The 19,126-nt window shown below is 38.5% G+C and overlaps 1 protein-coding gene across 17 annotated transcripts in view; it reads left to right on the top strand.

The window, feature by feature from the left end:
- The window catches only part of GRIK1 (glutamate ionotropic receptor kainate type subunit 1), a 356,985-nt gene that overhangs the window by 303,523 nt on the left and 34,336 nt on the right, over window positions 1-19,126 (top strand). For 7 of the 17 annotated variants that reach the window (XM_070597921.1, XM_070597917.1, XM_070597922.1 and 4 more), the window contains 5 exons: window positions 1,530-1,574; window positions 6,654-6,767; window positions 8,524-8,727; window positions 9,365-9,588; window positions 15,351-15,469. In XM_070597921.1, the coding sequence (XP_070454022.1) occupies window positions 1,530-1,574; window positions 6,654-6,767; window positions 8,524-8,727; window positions 9,365-9,588; window positions 15,351-15,469 (706 nt within the window). The remainder of the gene's footprint in view (window positions 1-1,529; window positions 1,575-6,653; window positions 6,768-8,523; window positions 8,728-9,364; window positions 9,589-15,350; window positions 15,470-19,126) is intronic. The other 10 variants (XM_008522573.2, XM_070597918.1, XM_070597925.1 and 7 more) reach the window with 3 other exon arrangements.

The raw sequence follows: 19,126 nt of genomic DNA, 5'->3' as shown, positions 1-19,126 counted from the left end.
TGAACATGATAATTCTATAATCCCAATTATTTTTTCACTGTAGTGGATGAGAAGGTATGCTTGTAAAAACGTGGCTTTGGGAAACATGTTACCTACTTAATTGAAATATTGGGGCTGATATTTAAAATGAGATAGATTTTCCATTTCTATTTTGTTGCTTTTGTTAACTGAGACACATTGAGTTTTTTTAGATCCCAACTATGTTCCTCCCCTAAATAGCTTAATTAAAACAAACAAAGATTAATTAGGCTGAATGTAATAGAAGGTGACCACTGGTGTTGAAATGTTTGAGGAGAATAATTAGTTTGCAGCTTTGAGAGTACACATTATACATGCAAATTTCCCTTTTAGAAAGTGCCATCCCTCTTTCTCTCTTCTCTTCCTTTCTCTCTGTCTCTGTCTCTGTCTCTCTCTGTCTCTCGCTCTCTCTCACTCTCTCTGGGTCCCTCTCTCTGAGATTCCTTCACTCTGATTTGCCTGTTTCGTAGTTTAACATGCTCTGACCGAGTGCAAGGCATCCACCTAGCCTCCATAATGGGACGAGGAATTTGGGCTGGAGGGAACAAAAGGAAAGAAAATAATACTTGTTTTGGACTAAAAGCCTGTAAGGGTTTTTTTAAAAAGAAAATGTCTGCTTCTCTATACATGCCTCTTTCTCTCTCTCTCCACTCCTCTTAATGTACAGAACTGAAGGGGGGAGAAAAGCTGTTAAGAAAACATCTTTTTGGCTCAGATGGGTGATGAAATAGATGAAGCTATTGTTACGCTTCCACAGCTATTTATACACTGCAATATTATGAACAGTCTATTGGTGTTTTTCCATCAAAGGCAAAATCGAATTAGATGAAAATGTTTTCTCAATTTGTTTCTTATCTCTCATTGTTTGCAATAACTTTTCTTTCTTCAGGTGACTTGGGCTCATTTCCTGAGAAGGCTGATTGGGCCTTAGGGCAATGGGGGAAGCCAACCCATCTCTCTCAGGAGCCGAGGGAGGAATTGCCCAATCTTTTCATGTCAGCCTCTCGTGGGGTCCACAGGGAAAATTGTTAGAAAAAGCCCATTTTGTCAATCTCACTCAAGTTTCTACTGCCTGGAAGCCCATAGTCAAAGAATAGGTCATTGAGCATGCTTCCTTCTTGCTTAGGAGTAGCATGTGCGCATGCGTGTGCAAATTGATTGATGGATTTACTTTGGTTATGGATGCCTTGAATAGGTCTTCTTAAAGAATGATCAAGACCCTTTAACTCTGCGGCATAGCTGTGCATATTCCAAAGAACTTTAAGTCACTTTTTTGGTGTGTGAAAGGAAAAGTGAAAATCAGATGATGATACCACCAAGGAGAAGTAACTTCTGTGGGACCCACTTACTTGGTTCATCTCTTCACTGTACCTATTCTCGGGCTTTATATTGCAAGATTCCAAACAATGGGTGGTGAATGTAACCCTCTGAGCACTCACTCACCATACCTTTTGGGTTCCATGCTCCATTTTAACTAAGTGCTATTTTTATTTTTCCCTCTGAAAACCAAGGCTGCTGGCGAAGTGTCTAAACACTTATATAAAGTGTGGAAGAAGGTTTGTACTCAGACAAAAACTGCAGGAAATCTGGGGGTGGGGTGGGGAATGTCAGAGGAAAAGCCTGCATCCTTCCAGTTGCAAGACTAGTAGATCACAATTGCAGTTTAGAGGCGATATTCTATGTAAAGGGAAAATGGGGGCGATTGAATATATTGTCTCTCAACATTATTCATGAATTACAAACAGGCTTGAGATGGATTAAATAATGATGGATTAAGTATTTCTCCCTAGATTATTTCTGTTTCTCCTGGGCAGAATCAGTCCCTGTTAGGTCTGAAATCAGGGAACTGCAACAGAAGCAGACACTGGTCTATTTATATTCTTTCTCAAATCACTAAATATTTTTCCCTAAGGGGCATGAAAACAACAATAGATTTGATCCATCAGACTAGTCAGATAGGCTAAGGCTCAGAAGGTTAGAACATCTCCTTCAATGTCACCATCAACACATACGAGCCATTTTCAGAAATTCCCTTTTCTTATGAGCTATCTTTGTTTTGCGTAGTATCTTTCTCAGTGCATATTGTCTCCAATTTGTTTTAGAACCACAGAGGACAAAAACATTAGAGACTTTGGAAGGGAAATGAGATTATCTTGTAAATTTTAACACCCACTATTTCATAGTTTATTGTACAGTATCATGTTGTCAATGAATGTGCACAGATTTATTATATAAGCAAATGTTAGACATTAAAAACATTTGGATCAGGAAAATGTCCCAGTAATATGTAAACATTCTCTCTCATTCTCACTCTCTTTCTAAAACTACTTCCTGAAATATCTATTGATTAACGGATGGACCTTAAATTATTCCAGGTTGTTCAACTTGAACAATTTTGTCAGGTTCACTTTCATCTTTCAAATTATCAGTTAAGTCACAGAAAGTGTAAATAGTTTCTCCCTGTGTTCAAAATCTTGTCTCCCTCTCGGTAGTACTCAGTAGATGAACTCAAAAATGTCGTCCTTTTAAGTTTAAAAAAACACACGTTTAATAACCTTCTTTTAATTTTCAATGATTCAGGCTACCAAAGGCATGTGGAAGGCAATCCGCTTCCCTCGCCGCTAATAAATAGATGAACCCCAGCACCCAGAAAGGAGCTTATTGCACTAATCCAGCTTGAGACTCCAGGCACTTGATGCAATGTTGAATTAATTCAAACCAAATATCCTAGGGAATGGAATCCAGGCTCTGAAATTAGACATGGGGGAGGGAAATGTCCTTTATTTGTCACTAAACTGCAATAATCACCCCTACTTCTCAAGGATGCACTCTCTTGGCTTTCCTCCTTCCTCCACGCCTTTGTGCCTCTTCCTTCCTGCCCACCCATCATTGCCCACGCTGTCAGTCATATATACTGTGGTGTGCTGTTTCGTGTTATAATTGCTCATCAACAATTTTCAGTAACCTGAGTGCCAGCCCACGAGACCTATTCAGAGTCAACAAACACATTGTCCTTTCCCAATAAAACTCCATCTTAAAAGAAAAGGATTTGCCCCCATTGCATTCGAATTCCAAAAGCTCTCCTTTCTGTCCGATCTTGTTTAATATGGAACTGTCCACCTAAAATTCTTTCCAAGAGAGGGATGTAGCAATCCTTACAAAGCCCATCACTAAAATATGTGTTCCTATGGTTCATAAACAAGAAACAGATATGCCTTTTTTTTTCTAAATACTTGATATTTCACTTAGCAGTTTTAGATTTTGTCTTTATGAGAATTACTCTCTAGGTTTAGAGGATAGACACTAGTCACTCTCCAAACACCCTTTTGTTGTGTCACTTTTTAAAAAGAACTTGCTTAATGACATTTGGCCACTCATTTCAAATGCTTCCCTCGATTATCCTAGATAATGAATGGCTGTTCCCACATGCCCGTTTACAAAGTGAGAGAAGGCGGGACCAGACAATCCAGCTTTTGAATGTTCCTCCCCACAAATATTTGACCCACCCTCCACTATTTCTCTCTGGTAAATTACTGCTGTCTGCTTTTGCTGTACAGTTTGAAAATTGAGGTTCTGCTTCTCGAAGGCACTCCTGCAAGGTCATAGAACAGGACCGAAATGCTAAATGTCTAGGCCTCTGGTTAAATATATCTGTCCCCCTAGTAATGACTTATGAGATCTTGCCTCTTCAGAAAGGGACATGCATTTGCTGATGTGTTCATTTACTTCAATTAACAGGTAAAGCCAATTGACTAGTTAGGTTTAAAACACATACACACACACACACACACACACACACACACACACACATACTCTCTCTCTCTCTCTCTCTCTCTCTCTCTCTCTTCTGTTTTGCTGATAAAAAGATTTGAAAACAGAAGGCTGAGGTCATTCAAACTGCATGTATATACTGTCTACTTTCCAGGAATAGCCTGGCCTAGACTATCTTTTCACACTCTTTTAGTCTAGATTTGAAGGAATTTCTGTTACACAGATAGTAAAAAAAAATATTCTCCCTGTTCTCATTTTATGGAGCAAAGTTTGCACTGAATAGGACTCTGGGACTCAGTTGAATGGAAACGCAGCAGCGATGGTATCTGACCTTCAGACTTTTAGTGGAGTAGGTAAAAGAAATGAAAGCCAAATGTTAAGCTATGGGACGTATTTTTCTAAAATTTCAGGTTTGTATTTTAAAAGAGAATGATATTGTGAGGCCATTCAAGGCTGCCATTTTCAAATATCAGTATAGTTCCTTTAAACACACACTTGACATTAATAGAAATGAGTTAAAGAGAACACATTTCATTACTTATCAAATTGGCTACAAACACAGTTGTCGTCTCCGTCTTTCAATACTGAATTAAAAATTAGGTTCCATTCTCCCCAGGGCCTAAATCAAGGTTTAATTAGAAGCACAGCCAGGGACCAGTTTACACACAGTCTTCATAGAGTTAAAAGTCAATTATTTGCAACCTGAAGCATAGCTTTGGATGAAAACCAATAGATTCCAGGTGTGTCTAGCTTGAGTCATATTTCTTAGAATCAGGGATCTGTGCCTTAAAGAAGTGAGAAAAGGGGTGGAGATTGAGAAGAGAGAGAAGAAAAAGTTGTCCCCCTTTCCTGGGTTTAAAGCCAGCCAAAGAAAATTGAAGATTCTTAACTAACAGACATTGTGTCCTTTGTGTGCATTCTATGTGATAAGCCTCATATTTGCTCCTGGAAAGGGTGAATGGTTATTACAGGTGCTCTCCTACATCCTAATGCTACTTCTGGTACCCTTTTTACAGACATTATCAAAATACTTTCAAATGCAAAAACCACCCCCAAGCCTCCCCTTACCTAGACCTGTCTTCTTATTTCACCACTCAACTAACCTTAAGTATGGAAAGGAAACAGTGAAATTGAAATAGTTCACATTGATGTGTGAGCATGTGATAGTCCTTGAAACTTCAAAGAATTTACGTTTCTCAAAAGGATATTTACAAAGCTAAATGAATTTCCAGCTGCAGTATTTAGAGGTAAATCAAAGTAAAGAAATAGAAAATTAAAGAAGAGGCCGGATAGTCCCGCAGGTGATATTTTATTTAATCATCAGAAAAGCCCTCTTATCTCCATGTTGCTGGTGAGGAAATTGAGGCAGAGAAGGGTTAATTAACTTTCCCAAGGTCACACTGCTGGTAAATTGCAAAGCTGGGATCTGGACAAAAGTCTGTTTGTAAAGCTCATATTCCATCCAGTTAGCCCAATGTCCTTCCACTGGGGGAATATATTTAGGGATCAAGCACAGGTCCACCCTGTCCACCTAGAGTCTGTCCAAGTGTTAGTGTTCCTAAACTGCCCCTGTTTTTCACGGCTCCTTTACTTTATCTGCTTCTAAATTAAAAAAAAAAAAAATTTCACTAAAGATTCCAAGGTCTTTCACAATAGAGCAAACTTGAAGAAAGTACGAGGGTAGTCATTTGGATGTCCCTTACTATTGACATTTGTGTAGCTCTTAATATATACCAACACTTTCACATGCATCTTCTCATTTGATCCTCTCAATATCCCAACAGCACACTCTACAGCTAGAGAACCAAAGCTTAGAAAGGTTAGCATCTTGTCCAAGATCACACAGCATTTAGGTTTGCCTGGCCCTGAAGCATATCTGCATTCTGTCTCACCAGGGTGGCAGTAAATGCCTCCAGAAGACTTCAGATAAATACCTCGATTCCCTGAGGCTCTCCTCCCGGGTTCCTCCAAAGGCTAAACATATCAATATTCTTCTATAGGACCTAATAACCCAGAAGTGACTTGGCCACTGGGGAAAATAAAAATCATTATTTTTTAGAAGAGCAATGGGTTTCACTGACTGCCAATCACCATAGGCGGTTCTGTGGTATAAAGATCAATAAACAATAAAATGAATACCCTCACTGAAGGAGTTCATAGTCAAATGGACAGACAAGAGAGATAAACAGATGAATAACAGAAGACCAGAACAGAGGTATGAACAGAGTCCTACCAGAATTCACAAGAGGCATCCATAAAGCATTGGGTCCTCAATGAAGACAGGCTCAGAACTTAGTCTACTGCTCATCCATACCTTTTCATCTGTTTATCTTTTCCCTTTTACATGCCCAGTCTCTCCATCATCCACCCTGCTCCTTTCATCCCACTCCTTATAAATTTAACGGCACTGATGGTACCACTTTGGCAACATAAAGTTTGTATCAATAGAATGCAGGTTCCACAAGAGCAGAAATTTTAGACTGTTTGCTCATTGCTGTGTCCTCCAGTGCCGAGAACAGTGCCTGGCATTTAAGTAGGTGCTCAACAAATACATATTGGAAGAAAAATCTGATACGCATTTAAGAATTCTTAACTTAAAAAAGAACAATGGGCTTAGTAAATTAAAAACAAAAAAACCTCCCCCAACTCCACCCCAAATAGCACAAATTTTCCCTGTTCCATTTACACACTCATTCCTCCATTGTTTCATTTTTCCACAATTAGTAGCTTTCACTGTGATGCCTTGGTGTCCTCTTCCCGGATGATGAGCTTTTGTGTCCGTTCCTGGTGTGAAAGGGGCCTCTCTGTAGTGTAAATGCTGAAACTGACAGCCAGCAGCCTCTGACATACTGTGTTCTGTGTAGATTGGGATTTGGAACTCCAACAGTGGGCTTAACATGACAGATGGCAACAAAGACAGGTCCAACAATATCACCGATTCACTGGCCAACCGAACGCTCATCGTCACCACCATTCTGGTAAGTTGACTGTGTGGAATTCAGGGTGTCTTATCCAGACTCTTACCAGAAACCTTGAAGGATGCTTCATCTATCTTTTCTATGCCAACAACTCTGTCTGCAAATGTCTATTTTTAATTGGGACACCGAAAGCATGTATTTGTATATACCTGTCATTGGATTGAATTATAAGCTTCCAACATTGTTCTGAAGATCTTCCACCTCCAATCCATTCTCAGCTCTGCTCTGCCTCACTCTCTAGCCTCAGCTAGTTGGTCTCTCTTGCTCTCTGGATGCTGGTTGGTTTCAACCAGGGGAAACTGGCAAGATATCAGGGAAGTGGGGGAAGAGAAGTAAGAAACTTTCTTCCTCTGCCTTCAGTGGTTTTGTCAGAATCTCTGTCCTTCACAACCACAGTTCCTATCCTGATAATGATCCTGATTCGAGAGTCCAGCTGCACTGGATTCAGGAGCACTCTTTCCTCTCTCCTTGCCTCAGCCCTAGGTGGGTGTCTACACACCTCTCCCACTCTCACTTCCATCCCTGATGGCTCCCTTTGCCCTGCTCACTCCTCTGTATAAATAGCACCTTTATTAAGTGGTCTTCAAAAGCCCAGATAAAGGGACCTCCTACTTCCTGTGGAACCCTGATCAAACCCCCATCCAGATACTGTAGGCCCACAAGTTGTTCATTCTCCCTTTCCCCACCCTAACTTAAGGGATAAAGGACAGGAGTGGCCACCTCCAAAACCTTCACTTCCAGACATTCCTGCTTTGTTTGATTCAGTCCATAATGTCAGATCAATTTATTTCTGAAAACATTAACTTCTGAGAATTGTTCATCCAAAATAAAAACTGTTTTGTTTTTCTGGTGACTACTTTCTCTGCAACTATCTCATGGAAATATAGAGTTTTCTATTTCTATCAGTGTAAGTATAAGCCTAAACAAAAAAGACATACCACTAATACAGTAACTGCTATAATTTTATAAAATAAAATAAGTATTTAGTCAAATGAGAATTAGTAGCATTATAGATACGTGGTAGTAAGGAAATGTCACTATTCATAGGATAGAGGACTTATCATGGAAGTGTATATAAGCAAAGAACTACCAGACGTGAGATTTGAGGTGTGTTCAAATAAGAAAATGGAATTTATGATAAAACGACATAGAAATGGTCTTTGAATAAGATACCCTGAAGGAAACCCACCAAAACAGGTAGCTAATAAGTGAGGCGTGAAATCGAGGTGACATTTAGCTGAGAGATGAGGAAATGAGAATATTCAGTAGATAGGAAGTTTGAAGAATAAGAAGATATATTTGCTGATTTAGATTTCCTATTTGTAAGTAGGTGAGGCTCTTAGATAAAAGCCAGGAAGGGGGCCAGATCAGGGTAAGGAAGCTTGGGTATAGGCACAGCTGGAGACCAGGCATCCTGACACCTGGTCCCCCGTTGCCTTCTCTGCCAGATGTAAAGTTTAAACATGACTGTCTCTATTACACCAATCACTCCTAGTCCCGCCCTCAGCAGTGGAGGAGAAAACTTCCATTCAGAGAGGAGGGACAGAAAGTAATACATGAAGTGTTGTCTAATGGCAGAGCGGATAGGGAGGATGAGTTTGGCAAAGCCAGGAAGGTGAGTAACTGACTTCAGTACTCTCCAATCTTAAAAATCGTTTTCAAATACTTTACAGCTTTTGGCTGTTGATGGAGCTTGTGTAAGTAGATTCTGCCTTCCATTATAACAACGTTTTCACATTTGGTTTGTTTCATATAGGAAGAACCATATGTGATGTACAGGAAATCTGATAAGCCCCTCTACGGCAATGACAGATTTGAAGGATATTGCCTGGATCTGTTGAAGGAATTGTCAAACATCCTGGGTTTCATTTATGATGTTAAACTTGTCCCTGATGGCAAATATGGAGCCCAGAATGACAAAGGAGAGTGGAATGGAATGGTCAAAGAACTTATAGATCACGTAAGTAAAAATGTCTGAAAAAAAGTGCATAATTAGAAGAAGTAAAAGAGAAAAAAATGGTTGAGTCAGAGTCAGAAGAAATGTTTCACTTTTTTGAATCATGAAAACATTTAAAAAAGAAGGAGAAAAGAACCTAAAATGGAGTTTGCTTACTTGGAAGGGCAAGTAAGGATAAAAATTGAGGCTAAAAATGTATGGGTCCATTCTTCATACTAAAGAATAAACCTGAATGCTTCTTAAATTAGATGAAGAATTCTGAAGTTCTCAGCTGAGAGCAAAATATCATTTTGTCAACTAATTCTATGACCAAGTTGCTCATTCTTTGCTTTTCTCACATGCTCTTTCAAAAGACCTGCTTCTGCAGTTTTTTCCTCCATTTAGTTCCAGAATGTGTATATGTCTATCTGTCTGTCTGTGTGTATTTTGTACTTTCTGGTTTCTCTTTGTTAATAAATACTATTTCATAACCATAGCTGTGTAAATCAGCCACTGTTATATTAGAGTCGATTGTCACAGAAGCTTCTTGAGTGAGAAACATTTGGAGTTGAGATTAGGGATCAGGAGTACCTGGGAAAAGTCCAGACATTTGCCAAGAAGCTAGACAACTGAGACAATGATTTTGAACTTGCTTTTGCAGAGGGCTGATCTGGCAGTGGCTCCTCTTACCATCACCTATGTACGGGAAAAAGTCATCGACTTCTCCAAGCCCTTCATGACTCTGGGCATCAGCATTCTTTACCGGAAGCCCAATGGTACCAATCCAGGAGTCTTCTCCTTCCTCAACCCCCTGTCTCCTGACATTTGGATGTACGTGCTCTTAGCCTGCTTGGGAGTCAGCTGTGTACTCTTTGTGATCGCAAGGTAAGTTCGAGAACTATTGATTGAACTTACAACAGCAGCTTTAGGTCAGTCTCAAGTTGACCTGAGTGCTCTAGATATAGGCACAGATTAAGAACTTTAAAGTGTTTTTTCACTTTTGCCTGGTGTTCTATCTGTCAATTTCTCCTTCATAAAAGCCACTCTGTAAAATATCTTCTAATTATTTGTAAAGGTATTCTTAAAGAACAATAAGAAGATAATTTTTATATTAATTTAATTTTATATTTCAAGCAACTTGAAATTTTTTAGTTACCCATTTCCCCTTAATTGTATTACAACAGACGCAATGACTCAGCTAATAAATCTAAAATGTTTCAACAGGAACAGTAAAATGGTGTCCAGATATTTGACTCCCGGAATATTCAGTTAAGCCAAACAAAAATAAGTTAGCTAGCAATTATTGTAGCAGGTAAAAAACACTGCAGTAAAACAAGATTGTGAAATACTCATAAACAAAGAAAAGTACTTTGAAAATTTTATAAAATTTACATTTAAAAACATTAGAGTTAACAAGAGGATTCTAGAAATAGCTATGAAAGGAGAGATTGCTTACATATAGAGTTTGAAAGCGTGAAATCTTTATGCTACCACTATGATTCAGGTTAGGTTTTATTTTCTGAGATAACTCTATCTCATTAGCCATTCTGCGCTACACAATTCTTCAAAGGATTTTTATTCCTTTCAGTAGATCATATTTTCTAAATACCTTTGATGCTGAATTTGAAACACAGTTATTTCATCTTTCTGTTGGCTTAAACATTTGATATCCCCAGATAAACCATGTAACACAATAATTGCTTTTGTATGTCCTCTACTCATTTTCAATCTTTTTCACTTTTCAACAAAACTTAGTGAACTTTTTCCCTAATCAATTTTTGTTTTCCCTCCAGGAATTTCTAAGGGAAATATTTCTTCATGCTAGCTCTTTGTCATTGTCCACTGTCTGGTTTTGATTAATGCCAGGTAACTCTTCCCTGGTGTAACTATAAAGAAAGTTTGGGAAAATAACCCACGCTGGAAAGGTCGTAAAGATCCACGGGGCAGACCTAGTCAAACTGAAGAAATGTGTGCTCTCACATGTGGGTACTTACACATTCCATATGAAATGAATGTTTTGAGGTTTTCTACACGTTATAAAATGCACCATTACCAATTCCCAGATGGCTTTCCAAATTTTGACCAGCTCTTAAACTACTTTAAATGATGACCAAAGCTCTCCTTTCATATGTCTTACCTCAGAAAATAATATATTGACAGTATGTACAGTGATATTATCCTTTGATGCTTTAATACTCTAAATCAGTGGTTCTCAACTCGAAGAGATTTTGTCCCCCAGGGAACATTTGGCAATGTTCTGGAAACATTTTTTGGTTGACACAACTGAAGGTGGATGCTGCCACTTATATCTGGTTGGTAGAATCCAGAGACGCTGCTAAACATCCCCCAGTGTGTAGGACAGCCCCCTACAACAAAGAGTTACACCAAACTGTTGACAGTGCCATGGTTGAGAAATCACGCTGTAAATGATTAAAGAGGATATTGTTTTGGGTATCCAATTTTAAAAGGTAAATCTCTCACCTTGGGAGGTACCTTTCTCATTACTGGCTCCTAAGTGAAACTAATACTGCCCTAGAATGGCCATTTAATAAATGACTACCCTAGGATGATGTACCCCCTAGCCACAAATAAGAAATTTTGTGTTGGCTCACTGTTCTGTTCCTCTGCTCTGGGGCTCACACCTGTAGGGTGATTAAGGGCAGTGGAGCAATCCAGGCAGCGGAGGGCAGCAGAGAAGTGAGTTTCCATATCCCCCAGTCCACTGTTCTGTCTAGACAGTGATGCTAAAGAGTACAATAGGCAAGACAACGCTGATGAGCAAGTACCTTATTTATCACAAGGACTTGATCAAAGCCAGTGGGAGAAAAAACATATCAGAAGCATCCAGAAGTTCTCACAAGCACACATGTTAAATGTATCCTTTTACACTTGCCTCCACTGTGCCTTTAAATCACCTTACGTTTGTCATCAAAATATGTCAGAATAGTGTAACATTTAAGTTTTCCCCTCTTTATTTTGTCTGTTCTTCTAGAAGCTCTTGGTGACCCAGAGCCCTGTATTTTCCGACTTTATTCGGTTTCTATTAAGAAAGCAGCCTCCTCCCCACAATCAATACTATCCACTCAATATTCCTACTCACCACCAGCACCATTTGTAAACCAGCTCTTCTTTGTTTAGCTTGTTCTCCTTGTTGTCCCCTTCTCGTTGTCTTTCTTCCCCCTCTGGGTCTTGAGGGAGCAGAGGTATTGTGCATCAAATGTAAGTTTGCAACCAGCACGGTGGTGAACCAGAAAATAACTCCCTGCCGTGCCCAGGTGCCTCGTCATGGGGATCAGACTCTCAACCACATTCATCTCCTCTATACCTTTGAATTCCTTCCTGCTTCTACTTCATAAGCCACTAGTATGTTTTGGAGGTGATTCCCAAAGCCAAAATCCTGGCTGAGTAAGTGCATCAATCCACTTCTACTTCCCACCATCATAGCTTGAGGTCGAGAACTTAGTCACTCTGCACCAATGAGCTAAGATGTAAAATGGCTTTCTGCTACCACTTCAGTGCTTTGCATTCAAAGTTTGAGAAGTAGAAACGAAAAACAGTTAATCTCATGACCATCTTTCACTCTAGAGAGGCTTTTGAATGTACATTTTGAAATATATCCTTTTATGTCTTCTTAAAGGAAAAAGAAAGCCCATTGCTGCATTTAGGCGAATGCTCTTGTTATATAGATGCTTAAAAATCATTGGCTAAACTGAATTGAGTTTATAAAGTTAAATATCGGTGGGACAAGCTAAGGAAATCTATATGAAAATTTCAGTTACTATGACTTGTTACAATGTGTGTGCCAGTGTTTTTGTTTTGTAGTTGACATTTTTTTGAATTACTTTTCGAAAAATATTTAACCCCAAGGAATTATGTCCATCGTGAACACACAATTTAAATAGACCAAATATCCAGATATAATATCTGCTTACATTTTATGATGTATGTCTGTCTTCTTAAAAAGAGCATTTTTTTAAGTTGGCATTTGGAAAAAAAAAAAATCAAGAAAATCTTTGACTGTAATGCTGTTATCATACAAGCCCAACAGTTATATTACAAGTTCAAATAGAGCTTTCTCCTTTAAAAGTTGAACAGCTCTCCCTCTCCTCGATGTAGCCCAATATCCATTCTCAGCCATAAAGAGTCCCTTATTTAGAGATCTTCAGTAAGAGGGCCATTTTATATCTTCCATTCAAGTAAAAGCCTGGCATATATAAACATAAGCCCAAAATGAACCTTTGCATTTCAACATAATGCTATTCTTTCCTATGCAAGTTTTGGTACAGATTCTAAACAGATTCTAAAAAAGTTTGTCCCTTTCTCTGTCATTTTACTAAAGATCAGTATCAATTGGGGATAGCAACTTCAGAATATCATTGGTACAGGTCACATATTAATCTTCCCCCCAGACTTCTGATGCTGACACTGTCACGCTGGCTATCTTTAAGCAAGCGTTAGGAATTTCAAGCTGAAATATCTACATTCAGGCAACAGGCAGGTCTACTGCATTATGAAAAACCAGTGTCTTACAGCACAGAATCATTTCACAGTTTAATATTCCTCAGTTCACTTGTTCTCCAAGTCACTCAAAGTCCCGAAGAGAAAGAAGCTAAAATATCTCTACAGAGCAGGCAGAATCGCATTGCTGTTTAGACAGTTTTCCTTTTTCTATAGAAAATTAGATTAATTGTTCACTTATAACTGCAAAGTATGAAATACTAAAACAAGACCACGTTACAGGCATCATTCCACCAAACGGCATTCAGTGATGAACTCGTTGATCAAAGCATATATGCGGGAGAATTGCCAGAAAATCAGGGGGCTGGTGATTGCCAGGTTTTATGGTCTGTTTAGAGAAACTCATTCTTTTGGATGCATAAGCCTTCTAATTTATTGCAATTAACATTTTTAAATTATTGTACAAGTGACAATGATATTGTTTTAGTAATGGCATCTTTACTCTGCATACTGCTTCAATTAGTAGGTTCATTAATATTGGGACTCATTTCTTCAGCTCAGCAAACTACTATGGTTATGAGAGTGTATAAATTCAAAACTTAATTATATTGTTGAAACAGTAATTAAGATGTATTGGCATGGCATTGTCAATGAAAGCTTTATTCATAAGCTTTACAGGAACCTGTGCTATGTGCCCTGCAGCTGTGGAGAAGGTGCAGTCAAGAGTCGCATACCATTATTGTGGGATAAACTATGAGGTTGTTACCCCAGTCCCCCTAAGACTTGATGAGGAGACACTGTACACTTTCCAGAAGGTGTCCAGGGGTTTAGAGAATGGTTTTTCATTAAGAGGAACTGTCTGCCCAGTTCTTTGTGCATGATTCACAGCGTGCCCTGCTTTCGCTATAGATAATGTATTCACCTTAATCCCAGTTCGCCCCAAAGTGTCAGCAACCTGATATTGTTTACTGCTGAAACCTTATGGCTGGAGAGCATTCCGTATGTTCTCTTTGGCTTTCTGGTGTTTTAACATCAGTTTAACACTCCTGCTTGCATTAAAAGACCCAATGGCAAATGGTAAAGCTTCCAGGGCTAAGAACTACTGGATTTTAAATCATTTCCAGATCACTTTGTGGAGCATCTGCTAATGTCTTTCTGGAAAAATAAGTGCCCCTTGGCAAGATAGCCCTAAAAAATAACCACGGAGCAGGGACCTCCTTGGGCTATAGAGGTCAAACAGATGTTTAGAAAATAAAGAACGAAAAATCTATTCAGTTCCCCAGATTTTTATTTTAACACGCTGCAGAGATAGCTGGATTTCCTTTTCTTTACAAATAAGAAAAGTTAGGCCAGATAGGTTAAGTGACTTGTTCAGGGTTGACTTCCTAAGTAACTAGTTGGCGATCAAGTGATTACAGTCCATCATTGTGGGAACAACCAAATTAAAAACAAATGAAGAGGGAATTATGAACTTAAAAACTCTTCAGTGAGACATGCGATGGAGTTAACCCTGATGAACCCCCATGCCTGGGCCAGGGTTCTTCTAAGTTTAAACTTTGTCTCTTCATTAAGAATTGTGATTATTGTTTCCATATACTACCCTAAAAAATTTGAATACACTCCAAATCCAGACCTTGTTTTTGTTCACTAATTTTTTCAGCCTTGCAGCTCCTCTGATGCATTATGAAATAGCTAAATCACATCCTTCTTTTAAGCACCTGACCATAGATGCCCCTTGAAGGCAAGTCACCCCCCTTTGTTCCTCCCACAGCATCTAGCAACACAGTATCTTGACATTGTAGTTGGTATGGAGAAAGCGTGTGTAGCAGTCATGGCTACTTGGTGGGGCAAATACTTAGGATGAGTGAACCTTTCTTTAAAGTCCATCTAGTTGTTCAGTAAATTGAAATGGATGAAAACTCAGAAGAATCAGTAGACATAGATTGAAGGAGTACAATTCCAGCCAGCCAATGCCCTTTGTCTGGAAATAAGAGGTCTGGTAAATGTGATGTGTCAAGGCTCCTTTGCACTTTGCCCACCAAAGCTGTAAGTTTATGAATATGGCCTTTATTGTTTCAGTTTGATGCTTTCACCATTAATTATTGGGTTGTCTGCATTGTTCAGCAGGTTTTGCTGGTGCCACGTGTATTTATCTGATGTTTACAGACTGTTTCTGTTAACTACCACAGGTTTACACCCTACGAGTGGTATAACCCCCACCCATGCAACCCTGACTCAGACGTGGTGGAAAACAATTTTACTTTACTAAATAGTTTCTGGTTTGGAGTTGGAGCTCTCATGCAGCAAGGTACATCGGTTGCCCACCTTTGTTACACGCATCCCACAGTCTGCTGACAGGCTTCCATGCTGGTAAACTCCACCATGAAGCTAGAGGGTAGGCTAACAAACCATCTTAGGAATTAAAAAGTAGAACCTGACTTCTTAGCAAGTTTTAAAAATAACAAAGACAAAAATATGACTTAAATGGAATTCTTTTGTTGTAGATCTAAAATAAGATGTCCATCAGGGGCTGGCCCAGTGCCATGGTGGTTAAGTTTGCCCTCTCTGCATTAGTGGCCTGGGGTTTGGGGGTTTGGGTCCTGGGTGTGGACCTAGCACTGCTCATCAAGCCATGCTGTGGCAGCATCCCACATAGAAGATGTGTAAGAACTTACAACTAAGATATACAACTTTGGGGCTTTGGGGAGAAACAGAAAAAACTTCTATCAAGAAATGAATACAAAATTTTACTAGAGGGAAGTAAAGGATAAAGGACCTTAGACACTGTTTACAAATTTTTTTTACAAATTGTTTTACAAATTTGTTACAATTGTTTTACAATTTTGTTTACAAATTGTTTGCGTGGATGGAGGTATCGATCTTTTCCTTTCCAGCCCTAACTCTGCAAGTCAGAGGTGTGAAAGGAGTGGAATCTGAATCCTTTCAAAATTAAGTTGACTTACATTCCTTCAATAGCTGACAGTATCTAAAACTGTCACCTAATTATCACTCTGACAAACCCTACTATGCTTCATCTTAGCTTCCCCAGAAACTTTTTACAATCACCCTCATTGGTAACCACAGCAACAGAAAACTATAGGGGATGTGGAAATAAAGTTCAAACCATAGAAATGTAGTATATTTTATACAATGTCTATGATTTGAGGGATTTTGATTTTCTTGGGGAAGGAGGAGTGAGTTGTTATAATCTTTGGAAGAAATCCAGGTCTTTTGTGGGTTTTCTTCAGCTTTGATTTTGGAGCTATGGTCTAGAAAATACTTCCTGAGATTAAACGCATTAATTTAAGGAAATCATAAGTCACAGATGTTATTGTGTTTGGAATATCTGCTCATTTGACATTAAGCTGCAAAATAAATTGGCAAAGGAAAATTCAACTGGGATATATATTAAATGTATTTTTTACTTGAGGGTGAACCCTAAGACTTCTAATGAGGGAATTGTTATTATAATACTTGAAACTTTCATATTCTGAGTCCACAAATTAGAGGGAGAGAGAACAAGGGTCTCCAGTGTAGAAATACCAAATAACTGAGGAAAGTAGGTAAATCTTCTTATCAGGCAATTAAGCATAGTTTATGCTGGCACTGCTAAATAGGTGTAGACAAAGCATGTGATTTACTAGAAATCATTCACGTGACTAAAGCACAGCATAAAACTATAAATCCTGCAGGAAAACCCATTAGAAACCGTCTACTTTTTTACCAGTGCATTTAATTTTTAGGACATTTATCTTATGAGCAATTACTTTCAAAGAGTGAAGGAGATGCCCCACTCCTTCCATATAGCTTGCCTTCCCATACCATTAGAATAGATAAATATAGACTTGAGTTTCACGGAGCATGCAGTAGGTCTGTGCAGGTACCTATGACCATGACTGCACTCACCTCCGAAACCTCTCTTTGTCTTATGACTGCACTCACCCCCAAAATCTCTCTTTCATAATTCCACCCATTTGGAGTTTACCATCATCCACAGCAAACCGTGGGATGCAGTGTCTACTAGTTACCGCTACCTTGGGTACATGACAGTCAGCCCCAACCAGACTCTGCTTGTTTTTCCAGAAGTTTAAAACTATTCGTCAGGTGAAAGAAATATTGCCATGTACAAATTTACAACACTGGTGACTGTTAGTGCATCCGTCCTTAGCATGTGGCATTGGACCAGGTAGCTAATCTCTGTACCGACTGTTGCATTCTCTCCTGTTAGCAGAAGCTTGTCACTGTACTCAATTGGAAACCATTTTGTCTCATTTCCTTTTTAATGTGATGATCAGACTTTCTCTTTCCTACAGAGCGTGAGCAAAGTCTGGGTCAGGATTGGCTGTCATGTCTGCCGTAAAAGGCACTAAAGAGACGTCAGCAAGTATTGTCTCTCATCCCCAACATTTTCTAAGGATGTTTTACTCTACTTTTATTGCTTTCGTAACTTCATCCTCTGGCGTTCTGAACTTAGACAAATCATCTCTACTTGAGGGAAGCCATTTCTAAGTATATCAGCTAACGCTGAGAGTCATGAAAGTCACAAAATTGTGTGAAAATAAAAAACATGATGAAATGTCAAGAAATCTAATTCATATCATCTATCAAGAGTTTAAAATTAACCTGAGTAGGTTTCTATTAATTTTCTTTAATTTCCAAGACAACCTCATTCAAAAGTATAAACATGAATTTTGAAGTGTGATAGATGTGAATTTTTATTATTTCTTATTACATATCAATAGTTGGTTGTCCATCTGTCTGTCCAGTTTTACTGCCATATAATATGTAATATACAAATATACAAGTAATAAATTAAAACTTTATTTTTTCATAAAAGCAACCAAATAACATAAAGTTAAATTTACAGCAAAAATTCTATACCTATAAGCTAAGAAAATATATGTATTAACTGTATTACTTATTTCCCATGGCCATTTTATGAAATAAATGGTATCTTAATGATAACCAACTAAAGATCTAAAATACTATCACACTGCCACAGGCTGCTAGATCAATTAAGTACAAAGATATGAAACAAGCTTGGGCATTAAACACACACTCACACACAGACTTATGAATCCTATTAAGCCACAAGATTAAAACAACAGCAACAAACTGTTCCACTAAATCCTTGGAGGCAATTTAATGGAAACTATTATAAATCTGTGTAATATTACACACCCAAGTTCAAACAAACAAACAAAAGAAGGAAATACAAATCACAGTGAAACCACTTGCCTCATTAAAAGAGAATAAAGCACAAAGATACTTAATAGCATTAGGAGAATAGATCTGTTAATTCAAAGTGCAGAAACTGCCAGCCTTGATCTGCTTATCACAAGCCTTGAGCTGGCTTTGATTTCATGAGCAATATGCATGTCTGTTTATAGATTAAACTTGAACATAAACTCATTTGTTTGTAGATTGGTAAACTCCAATTTCCCTTTCCATTTTAAGCCATTAATTTCAAAACAACCCACAGAATAGTGAAAGGATCTTTTAAACCAGGTACTTCACCTGCTGTAGTTTGCCCTTTGGATTTTTAAATGCAGGGTGTCTTTCTTCCACTTTTTAACTGGTCGCATAAACTCTATCAGGCTTCCAAGTTCATGGAGGAAATGCTACATACAGAACCAATGGTGAACTTCAGGCAAGTGGGTTAACCAAAATCTACCCATGAATCAGTACAACTGGAGTGAGCTCTGCATATATCCTTCACACCTTTCTTTATTCTATGACTAGTTTTCTAGACTTCCAAAGCTCAGATTGCTCAAAAGTTTTGAGCTAGACAGTTTTCACAGATGTTTGCCTTTTGTGGAAATAAATTTAGTCCATATACCCTTTCTCGTAGAGAGAAAAGTTTTCTTGGTAAACACATTAAGTGCCTCAATGTCATCTTTTACAAATAATTATGAATCATCTGATGACATCGAAAAGGTATGTTTTTACTAGGAAAGCTCCCTTT

This window comes from Equus przewalskii, chromosome 27, assembly GCF_037783145.1.
Source record: "Equus przewalskii isolate Varuska chromosome 27, EquPr2, whole genome shotgun sequence".
NCBI lineage: Eukaryota > Metazoa > Chordata > Mammalia > Perissodactyla > Equidae > Equus > Equus przewalskii.
Note: the sequence above shows the minus strand (reverse complement) of the source record. Positions and strands in the feature narration are given on the sequence as shown.